This window comes from Xiphias gladius, chromosome 20, assembly GCF_016859285.1.
Source record: "Xiphias gladius isolate SHS-SW01 ecotype Sanya breed wild chromosome 20, ASM1685928v1, whole genome shotgun sequence".
NCBI classification, from domain to species: domain Eukaryota; kingdom Metazoa; phylum Chordata; class Actinopteri; order Istiophoriformes; family Xiphiidae; genus Xiphias; species Xiphias gladius.
Window position 1 is genome coordinate 25631604 of NC_053419.1, and position 23671 is coordinate 25655274.

General features: G+C 40.6%; 1 protein-coding gene across 1 annotated transcript in view; it reads left to right on the forward strand.

The window, feature by feature from the left end:
- LOC120806736 (multidrug resistance-associated protein 1-like) overlaps positions 1-22433 on the forward strand; it is a 33506-nt gene extending 11073 nt beyond the window's left edge. Inside the window, exons 15-32 of the mRNA XM_040158118.1 lie at positions 2281-2477; positions 3442-3618; positions 3819-3986; positions 6368-6557; positions 8556-8628; positions 11882-11990; positions 12322-12529; positions 12790-13100; positions 13180-13368; positions 13681-13998; positions 14078-14277; positions 14423-14549; positions 15859-15960; positions 17638-17784; positions 17975-18133; positions 18713-18879; positions 19749-19943; positions 21660-22433. Of these exons, the coding sequence (XP_040014052.1) occupies positions 2281-2477; positions 3442-3618; positions 3819-3986; positions 6368-6557; positions 8556-8628; positions 11882-11990; positions 12322-12529; positions 12790-13100; positions 13180-13368; positions 13681-13998; positions 14078-14277; positions 14423-14549; positions 15859-15960; positions 17638-17784; positions 17975-18133; positions 18713-18879; positions 19749-19943; positions 21660-21768 (3146 nt within the window). The 3' untranslated portion in view covers positions 21769-22433. The remainder of the gene's footprint in view (positions 1-2280; positions 2478-3441; positions 3619-3818; positions 3987-6367; positions 6558-8555; positions 8629-11881; positions 11991-12321; positions 12530-12789; positions 13101-13179; positions 13369-13680; positions 13999-14077; positions 14278-14422; positions 14550-15858; positions 15961-17637; positions 17785-17974; positions 18134-18712; positions 18880-19748; positions 19944-21659) is intronic.
- Positions 22434-23671: the final 1238 nt, after the last annotated feature.

Genomic DNA, 23671 nt, shown 5'->3' on the forward strand with positions numbered 1-23671 from the left:
GATGGATATCAGTTTCACCTGTGTGTCCAGTACCGAAACTTCTAGCCTAGCTTAGCACAAAGACTGGAAGCAGGGGGAAATTGTTAGCATAGATTAGCACAAAGACAGAAAGCTGTGGGAGCTTAGTGCAGCTCCAGAGGGAAGAGAAAATAGATGTTTTTCTTTTATTTATTATGAAACTAGTTTTGAAGGCTTGATGATGAGTTTGAATGTTTTTGAGATTTAAAATTAAAATGAATTAGTTTATTTTGATGTTTTATCCATTTATAGTCTTAACATTTTTTTATTTCTTAAACCTATTGATCATTACATAAATGTATTGACACGATCTATCTAATGATCTACCAAGTGGACTCTGTAAGACTACAACAGACTGGAACCATGTAGAACCATGTGGGACCACGTAGAACTATTTGTAACTATGTGGAAACATGTAGAACCGTGGGAAACAAATGTGTAACTGTGTGGAAATGTGGTAAAACCATATAGAACCATGTGAAGCAACCATGTGGAACTGTATGGAACCATTTGGAACCACATAGAACAATGTAGGGGAACTACGTGTTGGAAGTGTTTGAACAATGGAACTATGCCATTTTTAGGTTCGACCAGGCAACACTGCATGCTGTAGTTTCATTGGATTTAAAAGCATTATTGCACACTTTTAGGAGATTTTGTATCTCTTTATTCATCCATGGTTTTTGGTTTGGAAACGTCTTTATTTTTTGTCCAATATGACTTTATTCACACAACTGTTGATATAGAAACCCACAATGGCTGTATATACCTCCAGGCCTATCTCTGTGCCGTGGCAAGCCTGTTGTGCAAACAGGTCCCAGTGGGTATGATCAAAGCCGTCCCGGAGTTGTAAGGTGGCTTCCTCTGGTCATATTTGACTGTCTTTATTACAGGTTTGGTCTTGTGGATGAGAGGTCTCTATGCTGATGTCAGAAACAGTGAAAGATGGTCAGATTGTCCCAAGGATGGGCTGGGGAAAGCTCTGTATGAGTTTTTGCCGTTTGTTTACACTTGATCTAGAGTATTTGAGCCCCTGGCAGGGCACTGCACATGCTGATGGAATTTATGAAGCACAGACTGTTAGTTGACCTGGTTAAGTCCCCTGCAATAATGAAGGCTCCAGCCTGCTGTTTACTGATGGCCGAATGCAGCTGTGCTACCACTATCTTAGCATTAGCCTGCAGAGGAATGTATACATTCATGATAATAGCAACAAAGAAACTCCTGAAGCAGATTAAATGGCCTACATTTAAGCAGTAGATATACATGATCTGGAGAACAATAACTGCAGTGTGGTTGGTGCGCCAGACATTTTTGATGTAGATACAGAGCCTGCCACCCCTGCTGCTACCAGAATCCTTTGTTCAGTCTGAACGGGGCAGCGGCTGGTGTGGTTATCCACAGAGCTGCCGGTTGTCTGGCTAGGTCTTTCGGTCTAAAGTTGCTAAAATCTTATTAACTTCACAACGTCATCTGATGTTACGCAGTTCCAAGCAGCTGTATGAACGATTCACACTGGTGACTAAACTTAGCATTAAGATAATGAAGATAAGTAAATAGCATATATAGCATTGATTTGGAGAGCAAAGAGCTGCTGTATCTGGATGCACCATCACCATTTTAAGTTTACCTGTGTGAAACTATGTTAGACCACAAAGAATTCCTACACATAGATGTGTAGGAATCAATTGGCACCACATAGAACCATGTTTTGGAATCACATTTACCCGTGTGGAATAACAGTGAACTATGTAGTGGAACCATGTTTAATTATATAGATCAAAACAGGACCATGTGTAGGAACCAGAACCACCATAGCTTTGTGTAACCATATTGTGGAACCCTGTCTTCCCTATGTAGACCTATGTTTACTTATGTGGAACCATGTTTACCAATGAAGAACCATGTTAAACCACATAGAATCTTCTGGAACCAAATGGAACCATATAGAACCTCATTTTGGAACCATTTTTCCCCATGTAGAACCATTTTCCCCATGTAGAACCATGTTTACCCATGAAAAACCATGTTTATCGATGCAGAACCATTTTAAACCACATAAAACCATATGAAGGAATCGTGGAACCACATGGAACCACATAGAAACACGTTTTGGAACCATGGTGAACTGTGTAGTTGAACTGTATTTAAGCACATAGAACAATGTCGGACCATGTGTTGAAACCAGAACCACCCCAACTATGTGACACCATGTTGTGGTAGTATGTCTTGGAACCATGTATACCCATGTTATGTTCCCAGACGGAGATGATGTTGTGATCGAGGGCGGGTTCTTCTCCTGGTCGCATGATGGTTCTCCGTGTCTGCAGAGGATCAACATGAAGGTGAAGACGGGTTCTCTGGTGGCCGTGGTTGGCCATGTCGGCTCAGGGAAGTCATCTCTGCTGTCAGCCATGTTGGGAGAGATGGAAAGGAGGCATGGCTTCGTCTCCATTGAGGTGACCACAATCAATGTCTATTATTTCTCGTTTCTTCGTTTTTAAAACCCGGAAATTTTTATATTTATTATATTGTATTCAAAATATATCAAGTTTTTTATTGTGTGTGATGCCATCTCAAGGGGACGTGGCCAGAGAGAGAACCACTACAGAGCAGTACCCCTTGCTGCTCATAGTGACTGAACAACTTTCCCTTTAAATGAGCAGACGCCATCTCGGAGTCTGTTATCCGGTTCCTATATTCCCACTTTGTCTCCGAACCATGACTCTTCTTTATGTTTAATTTCAAAGCTCTTACTGAAACACTGAAAGCACAACACTTAATTTGCTGTTACACAGACACCTCTTACTGTGATGTCAGAGTCAGACCAAACTAACATTTTAGCTGTGTTAAGCTACGTTAGCAGTGTTAGCAGCCATAAAATGATATGAAGACACATCTGTATGAACACAACATTGGATCCATACACAGCTTGGTTTCTAACACTAATCCACTAATATCTACAGTGTGAAACTAAGGATCATTAAACTCCTTCATCTCTGTTAACTAGCATTCTTAACTCATTCAGCTAAGTGATGAACAGACCAAACCCACAGCTTCAAATGAAACATCCAGACAAGATTTAAACATGTTGGAAAATCGTTTTTTAAGTGAGACAACTGACAGCTCTCAATAAGTACCACTAATGGGGATAGCGGGGCTCAGGAGGTAGAGTTGTCCTCTAGTAATTGGAAAGTTCCCGGGTCGATCCCTGGCTCCACCAGAGACTGTGTCGAAGTGTCCTTAAGCAAGACACTGTAACCCTAACTTCTCGTGATGCTACACACATTCAGACACACTCTCACTGATGTGTGTGAATGGGTGAATCAGACATACATTGAAAAGCGCTTTCATTGGTTGATAGACAAGAAAAGTGCTAGATAAGTGCAGTCCATTTAAAAAGGTTCTGTTGACTGTGTGCAGGGATCAGTGGGCTATGTCCCTCAACAGGCCTGGATCCAGAACGCGTCTCTGAAGGACAACATTTTGTTCGGTGGTGAGAGGAAGGAGAGCTGGTACCATCGTGTGCTGGAGGCCTGTGCTCTTCTGCCGGACCTCGACCTCCTTCCTGCTGGAGACAGCACAGAGATTGGGGAGAAGGTAACAGCATTGACACCCCCCCAGAAATGGTCTGTCTACAGGACCCTGTCTCCAAAAACCTGAGTCCCCCTCAGGGTTAAGGGTCAGTTTACAGGAAGGCTGATGTTTAACTAAAATACAGACCCTCTGACTATTTATTGTTGCCTGTTTGACTGTATATTGTTATTCTAGTTTACTGATGATGTATTTTCTTACTGCAGGGTCTGAACCTGTCTGGAGGGCAGAAACAGAGGATTAGTCTGGCTCGGGCCGTCTACAGGAAGTCAGATGTTTACTTGTTGGACGACCCGCTGTCGGCTGTTGATGCTCAAGTGGGACAACACATTTTTGATCGAGTCATTGGATCCAGAGGCCTCCTCAAAGACAAGGTGAGATTCTACAGGTCTGCAGAGAACCTGTCTTACCTGTACCTGTCGTACAACCACTCCTCATCATCTTCATCCCTCAGCTGAGGGTTTACATGGACAATGTTGGTTCTTTGGCGAAGAACAGCTGGGTCCACCAGTACGTTGTGTGACAGTTACACCTCCTTCCTGAATGCCTCCCCAGTACAAACAGTCACCCTTGCAGCTGGTCTGTGATCCTTGATCCAGCTTTACTCCAGAGTAGAGATTCCAGATTAGGGCCTCACTGTTCAGGGAATCATTCTCACCTTCAGGCTGATACAGCTTTTCCATGAGCAGCGAGTCATCACTGCAATCTGTACCCCTCCAGACACCCACAGTCAAATCGGCTGGATGTGATGTCCAAGCTGGGGGGTCATATTGTGTTGTAGATAATTTCCAGCACAACCAAAAGCTGCTTTTGCTCTTTTCTTCCTCCAACAGCAAGCTGTTGGCCAAATGGCAGGGACCTTACCTCATCACTTGGAAGATGAGCTCTATCCCCTACAAAATTCATCTTCCATACAAAAAGAAACTGAAAGAGACCTGGGAATCTTTGGAGGGAACAACTCCCCCAGGCTCCAGAGGTTTCCCTCTCTGAAGGAAGTGGATGTGGAAGAAGAGGTGGACATAGGTGTGGACTACAAACAAGCCTCACAACTCCTTCAAGTCTTTCAGGAAGCACTGTCACTGTTCGCTGTTAGTTCTGGCAGTACAACACTCACTGAGCATGTTATTTGCCTGAAGGACGGTCAACCAGTCCTCCAACATCCCTATCATGTTTCACTGCAGCTGTTAGGAAAAGCTCGGCAGGAGGCGGAGCCGTTTTTTCACTTTCAGTTTCATTCAGTTTTTTTATCAGCCATATGTAGGTTAGCAATAAGAGCACTAGTCATATAAAATATAGAATATATATATATATTTAAAATTAAATAAAGACTGGAAGAGATATAAATAAAATATAGCATTATATACGTATATGAAAATAAGAATGTATGTATAAAAGTAAAAGTGATAAGTGTATACAGCAGTACTACACTTTGGGTATGTAGTGTTCTTAGTTTAATAGCAGCCTTCATGGCTGATTTTTATGTAAGCAGTATAGTAAACAGTGCAGTAAAGAGTAAACAGTGCCAATATTTAGATATATGGATATTTAGATATTTTACTTTAGATACATGAATTGAGAAACCTGATGGCCTGCTGGTAGAAACTGTCCTTAAGTCTGGTGGTAGGTGTGGCCGTGCCAGATGGCAACAAGGAGAACAGTCTAAGTGCTGGGTGGCTGTGTCTTCCGCAGGCACTGCTGGTGGAAGATATTGAGAATAGCCGGGAGTCTGTTACCAGTGATTTGCTGTTCCACATCTACCACTCTTTGCAGTTATTTGCAGTTGTGGGCAGAGCAGTTCCCGCACCAGGCTGTAATGCAGCCTGTCAGCATGGAGCACCTGTAGAAGTTTGTGAGGATAGTGGCGTTCATGCCAGACTTCCTCAGTCTCCTCAAAAAATAGAGCCACTGGCAAGCTTTCTTTACCATGGTATCCACGTGTAGAGACCAAAAGAGGTCCTTGGTGATGTACACACTGGGGAACTTGAAGCTGCTGACCCCTTCATGTTGGTGTCAGGGCTGATTAATCCATCCTTCTCTAAGTGGTGAAGTTCAGTCATCATTGTCTTAGAGGCAAATGATTCCCTGCAAATCTGTGTTCAGGAAGCTTAATTCTATATCAGAGTTTGATGTTTGCCATCATGTCCAGGGCTGATCACTTCCTGGAGAAGATGGCATCCACCCTTTACATCTTTAGTCTTTACATGTTTAAGGGATTCTAGCAAGTGCCTATTGAGTCATCAAGTACACCTTAAACAGTGTTTTGCAAATCATGCTGCACTCTTCTGGTTCACTGTGATGCCTGTTGGACTGCACGGTGCATCGGCTAGTTTTCAAAGTGCTCCGGGGTTGTGGAGAACACAGTGCATCCTACGTTCACAATGTGTTCATTTTGAAGAACACTAGAAGCTACCCTTAGCTGTCCCCCTCCTTGGACCAAAGAAGTACGATCCTTTGTGGGAATGATTGGGTGGTTATTGATAATTTCTTACGCAGTTTGATAACACTGGAGCACCACTGGTAGCTCTCACTGTCAAGGCTCTGACTAGCTCTGACTATCAAGGTTTAAAGGTCAGTCCATTCACCTGGACTGAAGAGTGTATAGCCCTTAAAGGTCCAGTCTTCAGCAGGAAATACTTGGTCCAGGGGCATCTGTCCACTGTTGGACCTGGAGCATTCCTGACCCAAGTCCTGTTGAAACCTTGTAATTTGTGTGTTATTGTTTAAACCTTGTAATGTGTGTTGTTGTTTTTTTCAGACCCGGGTGCTGGTGACTCATGGCCTCAGTTTCCTGTCTAAAGCAGACCTGGTACTGGTGATGGAGCAGGGTCAGATCTCTGAGATGGGCTCCTACATGGAGCTGATGGACAGAAAAGGAGCCTTTGCCAAATTAATCCAAACCTTCAATGGAAACCATTGCAGAGAGACCGCAACCCTCAGAGAGAAGAGTAAGAAAAGACACTCACAGCAATATAAAATGACAGTAACCAAACTAACCAGAGAATAAAACCTCAGTAACTAAACTAATCATAGCTCAGGGGAAAAAAAAAATAGTTATCCGTTCAAAATGTGAGATTTTAAAAAAAAGTGATACAGTCAGTAATTAACATTTTTTCCCACTGTGGACATGAACACTTGTGCAGAATTGATACAGACACTGATAATTTCTTTATACACATGACAACATCCAAGGCCGAAGTTAAAATAAACAAGCTGCACATAATACCATAGTTAGCAATTTAACAATGAGAGCCACCAGTGTAAATGTTCAGATAACACAGCAAGATAAACTGTATAGTGTTGACCTGAGTGGGATGGTTGAGCTGCAGGGAGGTGCTGAGGAAGAGGAGCAAACTGTCTTCAACCCTCAGACTGTACTTGTTTTTCATGACCATGAGAGAAGCTTATTCAATACCATGTCAATCAGTCCTCAGTATTCACCTACACTGATACTGAAAATTCAGCCTGTGGCTTCTCCTTGAACCTTTGCTTCACAGTTGTATTGGTCACAACATCATTCAGTGACTCCTTCAGTTCATTCCTGTCAAATTCGTCAGTGCAGAAGGATTTGTAATCCCCTTTTCTGGACCAGAGTTTGTCTGATTTTTAGGGTTATATTTACCAAACTGCATGTTCAACCACAGTGATGAGCCCTAACAACGACCCAAAGGTTGGCTTTCAACGCATTGTTCTTGCTCTAAAAATCATCCAACAATGGGAATAATCACAATTATTATTGTCCAGACAAGTGAACCACAACCACAGTTCTCTGACCCATGCTTCAGGTCCTGCACAGACATCATTTAGTTGGCTGAAAATGTCAGGTAAAAAGGACAAGAAGAAGCTCGAAAAGCTGACTGAGAACATTTCCTTTGGAAAACCAGCAGACTTCACTGTGGTCCAGCAGCTGTTGGTCCTGGATCCCACCAATCCGAGGTCTGACTGAAGCATTACTCCAGCTACTTTTGGCTTTTTCCCCACTGTCAGCATCCCGGAGTTTCAGCTCCAGTCTCTGCAGTGTAACCACACTGGTGAAGTAACGTGTACAGTCAGAAGTTATTCTCAGAAGTCATGGTGTTTTTATTAAAAAGTCTGGAGGTGGTGCCATTATATATTTTATACACTCATTCAGAAATGTATTTCAGATCAATTTATTTTAGCATGCTTCCCGCCGCCCCCTTGGGGGTTTGAAGCCCACGTTAAGAACCACTGTTCTATAATAATTAATGGAGAACCAAACAGACTCACTTTTGTTTGAGTCAAACACACAATCTGCTGAGAAAAATCTGATTTACTTAAAACAACAACATCATGTTTATTCATGAAAAAAGAGAGAAAGACAGAAACAAACAGAATAAAATAATCAAGGATGTCAACAGGCATGAAAGTCACTGACAGAAACAAGTGATGACAAGAAAAATCATGGCGTCTCTGCTGTAGAGAAATAAATCCAGTGTTCAATGTACTTGAAAGACGTGTAATGTGTCATCTCAAAGTATTTTTCTTTGATACTGATCAGTGATTTAATAAAACTTTTACTGATGTGTTTTCACTGTTTTGGGATAAAATCTTGTGATTATTAAATATTTGAATAAATCTTAACACTTCCTTTATCCTGATCAGAGTTTTATTGAAGCAACAAAAAAACAAACAAAAAATTCTGTCTTCCTTTGAATTAAAAACTACATTTAGTGTGTTATGATACTGAACTCTGAAAATGTGTTCACAAATCTACACATGATGAAAGTACACCAACCATCTTTGAAACTTTGGGTTTGTTTATATAAGTGTCCCATTCGCTTGAATGGGAAAGTGGTCTCACACTTTTGGACACCAATGTATTTGTTTATATGTTTGTATATGTGTGTGTGTGTGTGTGTGTGTGTGTGTGTGTGTGTGTGTGTGTGTGTGTGTGTGTGTGTGTGTGTGTGTGTGTGTGTGTGTAGGCAGCAGGAAGTCGGTGTCTCGCCTCAGTACGTCGGATTTCTCCATCGATCTCTCTCAGGAGCAGCTGATCAGGTAAAAACGTAAACAGACGTTTAAATGATTTTGTAATCACAAACAATAATAATACAACTTAAATCATTAATAAATCATTAATAATACACACATTAAGTATAATTAAAAATACTGAAGAACAGGAGTATCTGTTTGATGATCTTTTTGTATAATTCAGGTGGTAAAGTGTTTTGTATCTGTGAAGCTTTTACTGAACAACATGATGACTGCACATAATTAAAACTTTTAAATCTATGTTATTTTCTGATGAATTATATATAAGCGAGGCATGAGCGACACTTTACATTGATATTCAGTGTTGATTTATTCAGAGATGATGATGATCAGCAGACTGACTCTGATCAAAAGTGTGTTCCAGAAAGAAGTTTGAAAAACTGTAAACGCGAATTCTGACTTGAGTTGGCAAAATGCTACACCTGCTGAATTTTTGGTTCCAGAACAGATTCCCATTCCAGAGACGAAGTTCACTCAGCCTCAGATAGGCTGAGTCTGAATTGTGCACATTTGTGTCGAACTTTAAAAGCCATCATCAGTCGAACAGCGAAGATGATGATGATAAATAAATATGATGATAAAGGATGGATTCTGACAGATATTATTATAAAGAGTACGGTCTAGACCTGCTCTATTTGAAAAGTGCCCTGAGATAACTTATGTTATCAACTGGTGCTATTTGAATAAAATTGACTTGACATGACTTGACAGAGAGAAACGGTGTGCAACCTTTTTCACAGCAGCAGAGCAAGAAGTAGTCATGATGGCGTGCCAAGACTATCAGCAAATAATCTGGAAGAGAAGTAATATGGCGACATCAGCAAAGGAAAGGGAGATGATATGGCCAAAAATTGCTGACAGAGTTCATGCATAAGATTAAGTTACTTATATTGCATTCAATATTTACTGTAATTTTTGAGAATTTGGATGTAATTTTGCATCCTTTGTACACAATAATACTGAATGCATTTTATGTTTTTGAATCAGATGTAACCCCGGCGGTGTGAAATGTACTTGGCAGCAGGTAACAGTCAAGTACAAAAAAATTATTGTCAGGTAATATTGTATTTGCTTTATAGCTAAATTTTTTCCTTAATTACAAAATGTAGGCCTAGGCATTATAGTTGAGTTTCACTTTGTAGCCAGCAGGAAGAAGGTGGAGGCTCGTAAAACAAGTGTAGGGCCCCCACCACCACTTTTCAACCCGGCGAAAGAGCTTGCATTCACCTAGAATTCAGAAAGGTCATTTATGGATGGCATTGGGGGGGTAGCTCATCAGAACCAACTACTCCCGAGGCTACAAGCACCTATATAAATTGTAGGTTTATCATATTGAATAAAGCTGATGGTTGATTAACACTTTTGCATTTAATCACCTTTAATGTCCAGTGACTGAAGGAGTCCTCAATCTTCTAAACGTTCCTCCATAAGTAAGTGTCTCATTTTTAACAGATTTTGCCTGATGCATAGGTTTCAAGTAACTTAAATTCTGAGAGGGTTAACTTCAAATTATTTGGCCACAGATAAAAATATTGCTTGAGTTTGTTCTGTAAGACCATGGCTGGTTTTTTCCCTTCTCCTGTGAAGGAATCCCCATTCAACTCCAGAGAACATCTTAGCATAGTAAGCATAGTTTTTTTTGTATGTCTCTATCACCCATGTGTCTAGTTGAAATCATAAAAGATCTAAATAAAGTCCCTCTGGAGAAGAAAATAAAAAAAAAATGAGATCTCCAAATGAACCACATTCAAAATACTGAAGCACAGGTTAAGGGTGGGTTAATAGAATTATTTTATTTTTCCATTGGTTTTACATGATGTTAATTAATTAAAGCACTTCCTTTCATTTTTATTTGCACGACATTAAGAGGAAATGAGAAATCTGCAGACATACTGCAGTATTAATGTAGTATTAATGCAGTATTAATGGAGCATGTATGAAAAAAAAAAAATAATTTAAAAAAAACTGCTTGTTATGGTGATGTTGCACTTAGTTGAAGTTGTTTGTATCAAATCGTGTCCCTCACAGGAAGGTGGCAGGGCACTGCATCATCTTGTTCTACTATTGCAGGAGAGCATGTCTCTACTCTTATTGAGGCAATATTGTGTAACACCACAATTACCACAATGCATAAAGATGACACATACCCTCTCTGGAGTGACCCCTAGCCCACACAGGCACGGAAACTGGAACTCGAGGATGCCAAAGGTCTCCACCCTGGCTCTTGTCCTATAGTGGGCCCGGTTGTGCTCTAGGCTCGGGGTCAGGGTAAGGGTTCAGTAGTTCATTAGAAAATGCAGAAAGGGGTAGCCTCTGTCCCTAAGGAGGATACCATCATATTGTCGTATAATCAAATGACAAAAGTAGCCATAGTTTGTACACTTAACGCAAAAGTAAGAATTGAAGCATCAAGCGCTATTTGAAAGGTAACTTACCCTGTTCAAACTTGTTGTACAAGGATGAATGAAACAATCTTGAATCATTTGCAGACCCTGGCCATTTGATTTCCATATTTGTGTTGATGTGGGTGGCATCACATATTACCTTGACAATAGAGAATGAGTTACATTACTATCTGATATGAAGATTTGATGTAGACACTTAAATCTTTGCCATTACCTACACATTGATGCTGTTAAAAGATTTCCTATTCACGTAATCTCCTTTGTTCACACCTGGAGCTTAAATAGGAATCTGTGTTTCATCCACACAGCCAATTACATTTGGAAATCCTGAAATGTTAGATAATGATCATTCACAGTTAAAACAGCTCAGTAGCTAAACCTTCCTAATAGATCTTTACAGATGACTAACCAACCTGTTATTCTGTAAAATCCCTCTTTGATAACCCTTACTGTTTTATGTCCCAGGAAAACAATGAAAATGTACAGAAAGTGCTTCAGTGCGAGGCAAACTTTTCGGATGGATCGGCACACTGTTGTTTAGCTGATGTGTTCAGTATCTCCATTCTCTCCAAGCTTCCATTGGCAAAAAATGCAGGACAATTCAGTTTGTAACAATACAAGTGCAAATCCACGATGAGCGCCGTTTGAGATGTAAGGTTTAAGAAGATTGTGGTTCGCAAAGAATATCACCTGATCAGCTCTAAAAGGAAGTGTTATCGAACCGCCTTGTTGGAATAGGGTCTAAAAGACAAGGCACACAGATATGTTTCTTTGTGTGTGTATGTTTCTGACTGTGTTTATGTTTCTCTGTGTGTGTTTATGTTTTGGCGTTTTTTTATGTGTGTGTGTTCCAGTTGTGATATGAGCAGTGCCAGTGTTCAGGTGATGGAGGCTGTTGATCAGGATTTGGATGCTTTGGATGCTGGTAAACTGACAGAGGTCGACAAGGCTCAGACAGGGAGGGTGGGTCCTTCTCTTCATCAGCATCAATCAAAACCTAAATATCAATTAAAAGACAGATTTAGTCAGGGCAGCAGCATATACATGGATTTACAATTGAATAACAAAACTGCAGTGAGAATAAATTTAAGAACTAAACTGAAGAAGTAAGCCAAAGAATGAACCTGAAAAACAAAGCTAAAGAACCAAACTGACAAACTAAACAAAAGAATGAAACTGAGGAAACAAACTCTGGACTGAATTAAGTTTTGTTTTTCTCATTTGTCTTTTCTCTAAGATTCAGTGATCAAATGGGGGTTTGTGATTTTCAACAGAGTTCTTCTTCTGTTGTCAGGTGAAGCTGCAGATGTACAAAGAGTACTTCAGGACTATCGGCCTGACCTTCATCATGACCATCATCTTCCTCTGTGCCTTCCAGCAGGCCACATCGTTGGCCTACAACTATTGGCTGAGCCTTTGGGCAGACGAGACACTTGTCAATGGCACTCAGAGCAACCATGAGCTGAAAATGAGTGTGTTTGCACTGCTAGGCTTCACTCAGGGTGGGTTGATAGATAGAGAGATAACTTTATCCCAGTAAATACGTTTCATGTTTCATTCTGTCAGTAAAATGTCTCTGATAAACTGTTAACACGTCTATCAGCTCTGTGACTACATTACATTCATTTTTCGTATGCGTTTGTCCAAAGTGATTTACATTAAGTGCATTCAAACATGTAGGAGCAAGTGCTAGATTTCATCCAAAACTGTGTGACTAAAACCAGCTTGTGGTCTCCTGGTGACTTAATTGTCTGTGTTGCAGGGATGGCCATGTTTGGGACGACACTTGCCATTGCTCTGGGTGGGATTTTAGCATCACGTCAACTTCATGCTGATCTTCTCCACAGTGTGCTGCACTCATCCATGTCCTTTTTCGAGGTTACGCCCAGCGGAAACCTCCTGAACCGCTTCTCCAAAGATATTGACGCCATCGACTGCATGATTCCTGACGGGCTGAAGATGATGCTGGGCTACCTGTTCAAGCTGCTGGAGGTCTGCATCATTGTGTTGTTGGCGACACCCTTCACAGGGCTGGTACTCCTCCCCCTTACCTGCGTCTACATCCTCATACAGGTATGATCCCTTGAACAGTATCATCTCTGAGCTCGAAGTGTATTTATAAATGATTACTTTCTGTGTTTTTGGTCTCCAGAGTTTCTACGTGGCGTCCTCGTGTCAGCTGCGTCGACTAGAGGCCGTAAGTCGCTCGCCAATCTACAGCCACTTCAATGAAACGTTGCAGGGTGCCGCCGTGATCCGAGCCTTTGGTGAACGGCAGCGCTTCGTACTTCAAGCAGACAGTCGCATCGACAACAACCAGGAAGCTTACTTCCCTCGCTTTGTCGCTACCAGGTTCATTCAAGCTATGTAAAATACACTTTATTACGTGTTAGGGTTTGCTCTACTGAATACTTACATATTTAGCTATAAGATAATTCTTATGTTTCATTCTGTCAGTAAAATGTCTCTGATAAACTGTTAACACGTCTATCAGCTCTGTGACTACATTACATTCATTTTTCGTATGCGTTTGTCCAAAGTGATTTACATTAAGTGCATTCAAACATGTAGGAGCAAGTGCTAGATTTCATCCAAAACTGTGTGACTAAAACCAGCTTGTGGTCTCCTGGTGACTTAATTGTCTGTGTTGCAGGGATGGCCATGTTTGGGACGACACTTGCCATTGCTCTGGGTGGGATTTATCACGTGCACATCACGTCAACTTCATGCTGATCTTCTCCACAGTGTGCTGCACTCATCCATGTCCTTTTTCGAGGTTACGCCCAGCGGAAACCTCCTGAACCGCTTCTCCAAAGATATTGACGCCATCGACTGCATGATTCCTGACGGGCTGAAGATGATGCTGGGCTACCTGTTCAAGCTGCTGGAGGTCTGCATCATTGTGTTGTTGGCGACACCCTTCACAGGGCTGGTACTCCTCCCCCTTACCTGCGTCTACATCCTCATACAGGTATGATCCCTTGAACAGTATCATCTCTGAGCTCGAAGTGTATTTATAAATGATTACTTTCTGTGTTTTTGGTCTCCAGAGTTTCTACGTGGCGTCGTCGTGTCAGCTGCGTCGACTAGAGGCCGTAAGCCGCTCGCCAATCTACAGCCACTTCAATGAAACGTTGCAGGGTGCCGCCGTGATCCGAGCCTTTGGTGAACGGCAGCGCTTCGTACTTCAAGCAGACAGTCGCATCGACAACAACCAGGAAGCTTACTTCCCTCGCTTTGTCGCTACCAGGTTCATTCAAGCTATGTAAAATACACTTTATTACGTGTTAGGGTTTTCTCTACTGAATACTTACATATTTAGCTATAAGATAATTCTTATGTTTTGATATTTTAAAGATATTTAAATTGTTTTAATTATATTTGTTTTATGTCAGGTGGCTGGCAGTGAATCTGGAGTTTTTGGGGAATCTGCTGGTTTTGGCTGCTGCCATCTTGTCGGTGCGAGGTCGGGATGAACTGAGTCCGGGCATTGTGGGATTGGCAGTTTCACACTCTCTCCAGGTTAAAAAAAGTTTGTGCCTCTGGTAAATCAACTGTTCATAAACCAGGAAATCATGAAATGGTTCAGAGGGTATTTATAGATGAGTTTTTCATTTACAGAATGTTTGTGCAGCTCAGGTAGAGAATACATAGGGAAATGCTTATATAGGAACATTTTCTGCGTTTCGAAGAAAACTGTTCTTTCTCAATTGACCTAATGCATTTCAGCGACAGGGAAGTGCTCCGACTCAGTAATTTTGTCTTTTAACTTACACACACTCAAGTTTTTCTATGACATTTACATATCATTGTGTAATAAGCTGATGATTCCCAATGGTATTATCAATAAAACGTATATTACATATTACCAAGTTGAGTGAAAAGTTTTAATTTATCTATAAATCAGCGTCCAGACCGACAAAGCAAACACCAGCAAGTTTTGTGATTTTGTGGCAACTGCAAATAATGTTAATAACTTATGTTATTAAGTATAGCTTACTGGTAATTTAATGGTGCTTTTGCAATTTTTCACAATAGAAACAGCAAGACTGCAATACACAGTGAGCTAGTTGTGCTAGTTGTGCTTTCTGTGAACTAGTTAATGCAGCAGCTAACTTTGCGCTGAAGATGGTCTTTTTTAATCTGGTATCTGTAGTGTAATTGGTGGTGTCAGGTCATATAATCTCTTCATAAATGTGGCGAGGGTTTCCCAGCTTTGAGAAATTTAAAGTAGGCTGTGTGATGTGATCTAGACCAACACTTATGACAGCAGCCGCAAGTTAAAAGACAAAACCAAAAAATGGAATGAACAAAAAAATAGTTCAGTATATATACTGTTTGCCGTCAAAATGTCTGAAAATATATCTGACACTGGACATCTGCTGGGTGACACAAAATCTCAAGATACTAAATGTCTGCAGCATATAAAGGCAAAACTGTCATATGAAACAATACAGATCTAATCTATTAATATTTATCAGTCTTAGGGAGACTCTGCACACCTGGTTGGGACTTTTCTTGTCTAAAAAACATATAACTGTCTCAGAGCAGGTGTGACAGATCATGCAAAATTAGTTTTTGGCACGAACCAACATGAAGTAGTCACTGGTTTAACAACATGGACATGATCCCTCGCTGGCTTCACAGCAACAAGTTGTGTTATACAAATAAAAAAATACAGGACTGAGTACAAGGTACCAATGCCTTGACTGAAAGCTCGGATCTTTGCAGTGGTGGGCGGGAACTTTTACTCCTGTGTCACCTGAAAGACAGACAAATAAAACAAAGATTCAGATGGATGATGGTGGCATTCATGTTTGTGGTTTTGCAGGTGACTGGAATCCTAAGCTGGATCGTTCGATCTTGGACTGATGTCGAGAACAACATTGTGTCGGTGGAGCGAGTGAAAGAGTACGAAACCACACCCAAAGAGGTTAGCCGCTTTACAAAAGGACTGGGTTCATGTGGACACTGTAATCTGTGGCTAACAGTCCAGTAACATCTCTGAGACCAGTGTGTAGTAGACCACGGGCCTCATTTATTGACCGTGTGTATGCAAAGTTTTGTGCTTAAGCCATGCATACGATGACTTCTGAGAACAGAATCCAATTTATCAGTTTATTCTTGTGCTTGAAAATGTGCTGACCAGGTGTACCAACAGCTTCGTAGTGGTAGACAGGTATAATCACGGACAAACCTAAATTACAAAGACACAAACCATCTCTACTGTAAAGCATGTAATAATGGAAATGATGTCAACTATTGTCCCTGCATCTCCATTTTTATTTAGAAAATAAGGTCAGCACATCTGTCAGAGTACATGATGCCATTAATGCCTCTATTTTGTCTTGTTTCTGTAGTAATGCAGCAGTGAGCTGATGTGGCAGTTCTGTCACTAACATTCAGTTGTAATCAGTCTGCATTAACAATGAACTCTTATGTTTCATTGTCATTTCATTCTTAATTTAGTAGGCAGCTGTTTATTATTTATTTTTTGTTATGCTTAAACTGTTAAAAGAATTAAACAATTAAAGAGAAAATTAAAACTAATTTGTGATCTGTGAATTGCATTGAAGTGGTACTGTGCCAAATATCTATTTTGTGTTCTGCAAATCTTTTATTTGACCACCAAGTAGAGTGAATAATCTGTCAATCACCTGTCTGCACACTGTATCTTTATTTACCTTTGGACAAAACACTGTGGAAGCAACAAACAGTAACCAGCTCTGTTGAATGGCTTGGTTTCTAAGATACTGTACAAGACGATATTGGAGCATAGTTTGGCAGTATTCTGTAGTGTGGTGTGGTGTGGTGTGGTGTGGTGTGGTGTGGTGACAGCAGGCGCAACTTCAATTCTTACGCGCACATGCATTGATATGGTGAGGAGCTCATGAGGATTTGTGCACACAACATCACTTGCGATCACCACATTCCAAAGTACTAACCACTTATATGGCAACTAATAAAGTTTTGAAGTAGTGGAAACATTGTAGAACACAATGCGAAACACAGAACTGCCTGTAAGAATGCTGGAACACATGACAAATGAGACCTTATGTGTGGTGTATGCTAGGTATCTTTCCTACCTGCCAGCTCTGAGGACACGACGGGATCTTTTTTTAATGCTATACTATTGTAACTTTGTTGCCTGTGATGTTTTTGATATTTCTTTTTCTTTTTTGCTACTTTTGTCCACAACAAGTAACTCTACACATTAAGACTACTAGAGGGCCGTGGTTGTCAATGTTTGGCATTTCTGTATGTAAATTAGGCTGTATGTGTATGAACAGATGAGATTTGTCATTGTTCACTGCGTGAAGTTGTGCATTTGATAAATACTAATTTTCTTGTTTGTACAGTGATTTCCTACACACACTCTTAGAAGCTTTTCTTTGCATCTTTGATAAATGAGGCCCCAGAAGCTTGTAACTGTGTGTTTATTGGGCTAAAATTGGAGGAATATATTCTGTTATTGTCATACTGTTTCTTTTATATTCTCACAGTCTTTTTAATTTTTTTTTCCTGATTTGTTTCATGTTGTTACTGAACTTTGATTATGCAGCTGTGGGTGTTCATCATCCAGCCCTCCTGACTTGATGTGTCTCCCCAGGCAGCATGGACCGTCAAGGGCAGTTTGCTGCCTGCTGCCTGGCCTACCACAGGAACCATCCAGTTTGAGGATTATGGACTGCAGTACCGTAAAGGTCTGGACTGGGCCTTAAAGGACATCTCCATCAACGTCCAGAACAAAGAGAAGGTCAGCAAAGATTAGAGTCAGAAAAACTTAAAAAAATAAACAGAGTTAAGAACAAAAAGGAAAAGTATTAAAATGAATACTTTATCTGTTGCCAGTTAAAATTTCATGACTTAATTTATGACCTTATGATGTATTATAAATAATACTTGTATCCTTTGAATATTTATTGATAAAGTTTATGAATTGTTAGGTGGGGATCGTTGGAAGAACGGGAGCCGGAAAATCTTCTCTTGCTTTGGGACTCTTCAGGATTCTGGAGGCAGCAAAGGGACGAATCTTTATCGACGGGATCAACATCGCTAAGATTGGCCTTCATGATCTTAGATCCAGAATCACCATCATTCCTCAGGTCAGAACCAAACCCTTAACACAATTAGTACAATATGCAGTGAGTACTTCACACTGGCAGTACAGTATACAATGATTACTTTCCACAATTACAGTATGCAGTGAGTACTTTACACGGTTACAAGAGTATACATTGAGTCCTTTAAACAGTTATTATAGTATGCAGTGAGTTTTTCACACAGACAGAAAGATACTAAGGAGCATATGCAGTAGGTAACAACATAAATGTCAACAGGGAAGACTAATGTTTTCCTCACTAAATAAACAAATTTCACTGAATGAATAGACACCATAAAAAAAATTTGTCATCCAACTCCCAGCATGTATCCATGAATGCAATATTTTAATGTGATTTAACATGAATAACTTCTAACATATTGTGACATACGTAAATTGTATGTACTAAAGCTGCCTTACTGTGAAATGGTAGAATAAATAGTTTTGGCACAGTGTTACTTTCACTATCATGGCTGATGGACACGTGAATGCTGTGGCCAGGTGTCCAGCTGAGTGGTGACTTGGCCTGTTGTTTTGTGTAACAGTAAAAGCTTTAAAGTGACTTCTGACCTTTCATTTCCAGGAACCACTGCTTTTTTCTGGCTCTCTGAGGATGAACCTTGACCCCTTTGATACCTGTTCAGATGAAGATCTTTGGAAAGTCCTGGAACTTGCTCACCTCAGCAGCTTTGTGTCAGCACTGCCACAAAAACTGAACCATCAGTGCTGTGAAGGAGGAGAGAACCTCAGGTAGACCCACCTACAACACAATTGGACAACATTTACTTGATCAACCCCAGGGGGCGAAGTATAACACTAACACAACACCAGGGGGCGATGTATAACACTAACACAACACCAGGGGGCGATGTATAACACTAACACAAAACCACCACAACATGACTTCTGGACATGTATCAGACTTCACACAGCTCCCTCTGGAGATATCATTAACTTTATAATACTTTTTAATAAAACCCTAATAAAATCTAAAACCTTTAAGTTAAATAAAAATGATAGTGCTGATAATGATTCACAGCTGATGTGTGATGAATTTATGATACAGTGCTGTAAATAAATACAGCTGTAAATAGTATAACGACTACTGATCTGGTGTAATTTTGGAACTTTGCTGCTACAATTCAACTTTGTTCTTTTTTTTGACAGAAGAAGGAGTTGACAGAACAACTGCTATATAAAAATGATTGATTAAAGGTCTATCCATTTATCAGCAACTGTTGAAGTGGAAATGAGAATCATCACAGTTCCTCAGAGACTGAGATTTATAAAAAAAGGCATGTGTGAACATAACTTTATAATTTTGATGATTCACTCACACAGCAACTGACTGTACATCACACCACATGTTGCAGCACATGATGTTGTCAGGTATATTGACAGAATTAGTAGGTGGAAACACACTGATGACCAAAGGTGTGCAGTGAGAGTACAGTTAGTTATCAGGCAGAAGGAGCTGATCAGCAGGTGGATGAGATGTCATGAAGCTTGCAGAGCAGATATATTGACGATGCTATGAAACATTGTAAAGAAGATTAAGGTTAAAAGTAAGTGAAAATTAGAGGTCAGATGTCATGAAGCTCTGATGTGTTTGTCTGCAGTCTTGGTCAGCGACAGCTGCTTTGTTTGGCCAGAGCACTTCTGAGGAAGACCAGGATCCTGGTTCTGGATGAAGCCACAGCAGCTGTGGACCTGAAGACAGACCAGCTGATCCAGTCCACCATTCGTACCCAGTTTGATGACTGTACAGTCCTAACCATAGCTCACCGCCTGAACACCATCATGGACTACACCAGGTATCACCTGTACTGCTCTGAGGCCTGTGCTACAAAGCAGAATCTATGGTTAACGAGGTAACTTCAGGTTTAACCCCTGGATTTTAGGGTTACGAAGATGGTTCATTTGTTACCGGGGTACATCACCATGGTAACTTATGCTGCACACCTAACCTTCCCCGGAGCAGGTTATGTTTGAGATAACAGATCAACAGGTATAAAAGCTCTACTGACCAATCAAATCTCTTGGAAAATAGCATCACCATACGTAGAAGAGCCTGTGGACCTCAGTGCGCGGATCGTTAGAGGGTCTCTTAAGAGGGCCCCCTCCTGTCTTCTTTTTAAATTTTTTTTCCCTGTTAGCTGCAGGCAATGTCAAAGCCAATTCATTGTGCTTTTGTCTCCCGATATCATCCTACAACAGAGACTGATTGTAGCACTAAAGCCATGTACTTGTTGTAGTTATAAGATATGAAAGGCAGCCTACTTACCGCTTTGAATTATGTTTTCATATGTATTTTTGATATGCTCCCAAGTCCATTTGACAGCAACGGGGCTGCACCTGAAAGAATAAGGCTAAAACAGTCATACACACCATAAGAAGACATCTAAGCAACACATTAATTTAAAGGAATACACACACATAATTATAGTCCGATCTACTTGTGTCTTAATGATGGGGCAGTGATATTCTAGGCCTATTAACCTGTGCATTCTTACAGTCTGTGATTTTTTTTGACAGCTGTCCTACCTGCATTTGGCAGCTGCAGCTATTACTTTTAGCCTGGATTATGTGTTAACATCTTCATATTTGTCTAATATTATAGTTTGCTCTTTGTTTGTAATATATGCTGTTCTGCTGCCAGTAGATGTGTCCATGTTTGTGGTTGGTCATATGCTGTAAACGGAGCCCCTCTCGTGAAGGCGCTCAGGAAAACCTGGGTCGACTTACTGATTTGATTGCCACAGTCATGTGACCGTTTAGCGGCCGTTTAATGGTTGTTTTGCTCTGTGAAGCCAGAAAAAGAAAAGATTTCCTAGATATGCTGAACTTGCTTCGTATTACAGGACCCTGGTGTAATGTCAGCAGAATCAAAGATACAGCTGTCATGTCATTGATTTGGGGTGGTTATCTATCTTTTGTTCTCAATTGGATTTATTTGTTAATTTCCTGCCTAGACCACATAATATAAAGTCCCTGTCCCGTCTATTCATGAAATATCTGCAATATGTACAGCAGCAGGTAACTTCAGCACTGTAATAATCTGTAAAGGATTTCATGGATTTAAATCAATTGACCTTCCGTGCTTTTTCACACATCAGACTGGACACAGATTCTGATTTTATACGGTGAATCATTTTAAAGTTAATAGGCATCCTTGTGTGTACTGAGCTCTATCAAAACTATTGTAAACAAAATCAGCTCAGAGACTGATGTTGTTTAGTACGAACAAAGTATTTGGTTTATATTATTTGTTTCTGTGCCGTTGGATTCCAAGTTTTTGTTTCCGGATGTCACAGTTCGTAATAGAGTTTAACTGAGTCCATTATAACCTGTCTTTTCATTGTGATTGTCCAAGGCTCCATTGCAGACAGACCTCGTTTATCCCTCATTGTCTCTCTGACGTTTCTGTCTGGCTCATCTCACTCATCTCTCTCTTGTTTCTGATTCATCTCTCTGACTTTTATTTTCTCTCCGGCTGACTCGCATGCCTCTCGTTGTTTTTGTATCCTCAGGGTCATTGTGATGGACCGAGGTTGCATTGCAGAGATGGACTCCCCCTCTCAGCTCATCCGCCTGCAGGGTCACTTCTATCAAATGTGTCTTGAGGCTGGTTTGGCCTGACATATGCCTTTATAAACAAACTATAGTGATGCTGGAGAAATGTGCAGATCATGTGTGTTTCATTACTTTATATCCTCCTCTTTTGTACTTTTTAAGACACCAGCACAGGGCTGTACTGCCTGCATATTTGTGTAAATCTAATTTTAGATGCATGTGGATTTAAATGTATACATGTTGTCATTACTTTCCCTGTATGTCTTTGTAAGATCCAGTAATATCAACATAAGTAGCTGGGATTAGGCCATCTCTTCAGGGTCTATAAGTTTTTGTTGAAAGTTAACAGTATTTCAAGATATTTCATATATGGACATTGGACCAGGACTTGTTTTCAAGATCAGCTAATATTCACTCCACGCTCAGTATCTTGATGTCTGACCAGGAATTGTTTTGGACTGCACACTATCTTAATGACCAGATTTACAGAAATAAAGTGACTTAGAATTAACAGTGGAACCACTACCCTACTATGCTGTATGTCCCACCAAGGAGCCCTGAGTGATACCCATACTGTCTGCTGGAAATCTTTATATCAGCTGTGGGCTTGTTACTTTGAGTGAGTATTTTATTTTGGATTATAAATTGTATCTTCAGTGTTCACCAACTAATAGTGTCTAGCTACCTAAGATACAGTATGCATGCTTGAGAGCAGAGAAGTGTCCATTAAACCAACTTAACTTGTCATCAATTAGTTACTGTTATGTATTATGTTTTTTTTTTTTTACCATAAAGAAAACACATTTGAAATGAGTGGGAACAACTTTTCAATGCCATTCAGTCCAATTTTATTTATATAGTGCCAAATTATAACATACATTATCTCAAGGTACTTTACAAAATAAGGGCACGATCTTACAATATTACAAAAAAAAACAAAAACATTTCCCACCATGAGCAAGCACTTGGCAACAGTGGAAAGGAAAGGGTTAGGAAGTCCACTGTAAGTTGTTGACTATTCCTCAACTAACTAACTAAATAACTTTTAAAGAAACCCAAGTTATCTCAATGGCCCTCCATGTGACCTTTGACAACTACACGGTTTTGAGTGGAGAGCCAAAGGCAATGCACTGTCCCAAAGGCTGGCCCATGACCAAACAGTCATTCTAAAACACCCCCTGCTCCCCAGACAGGGGTATGCGTTCAAAAGAAATTGCTAGGGGGCTATTGTTAGGGTTGGGTTAGGGGGTTAGGGGGGTTTGAGTTAGGGTTATGAAGTTATCTCAATGGCCCTCCCTGTGACGTCCGACGACTACACAGTTTGGATTGGAGAACCAAAGGCAAGGCACGGGCTGGCGAATGTCACTACAGAGTTCCCCCACTGTGTGCCAACTTACACCAGAAAAGAAAACAGGAGAAGCAGAACCCCCAGACGAAACTATATAACTATACATCTGAAAATGGGAGTGGCACACCAAAACACACCCATGAACCAACAGAGACTGCATCCTGAGGCTATCCAAACCAAAGTGGTGGGTTAACCAAGTAAATTTTAGGACACGTCAGTAGTGGACCCCAGGATCCTCAGGTGTTTCGGCCATTATAACTAGACACCCTCAGCAGGGCCTGTATGCAACCCCCCCCCCCATTAGAAAGGTAGAAGAAATAAGAAGAAGAAGAAGAGAAAGGGAGAGAACAAAGGATAAAATGGATTTCCATAACGAGGGCAATGGAGCCCTTATGTTGGTTAGGTAAATTCACTTTAGAGATGGAGATTAGATTAAGAGGGGATGGGTTATACTCTATGTACTCAAATGTGTAAAGGCAATTTGGTATGCATCCAGCGCAGAATTATTACTTGTTTAAGGGGCTAAGTTCAGGATAAAGGCGTAGAGTTAGGTTGTAGGATTTGTTTCGAAGTCATTGGATGTTACACCCGTCCAGAGTGGAGAATTTAAGGGCCTGTTAA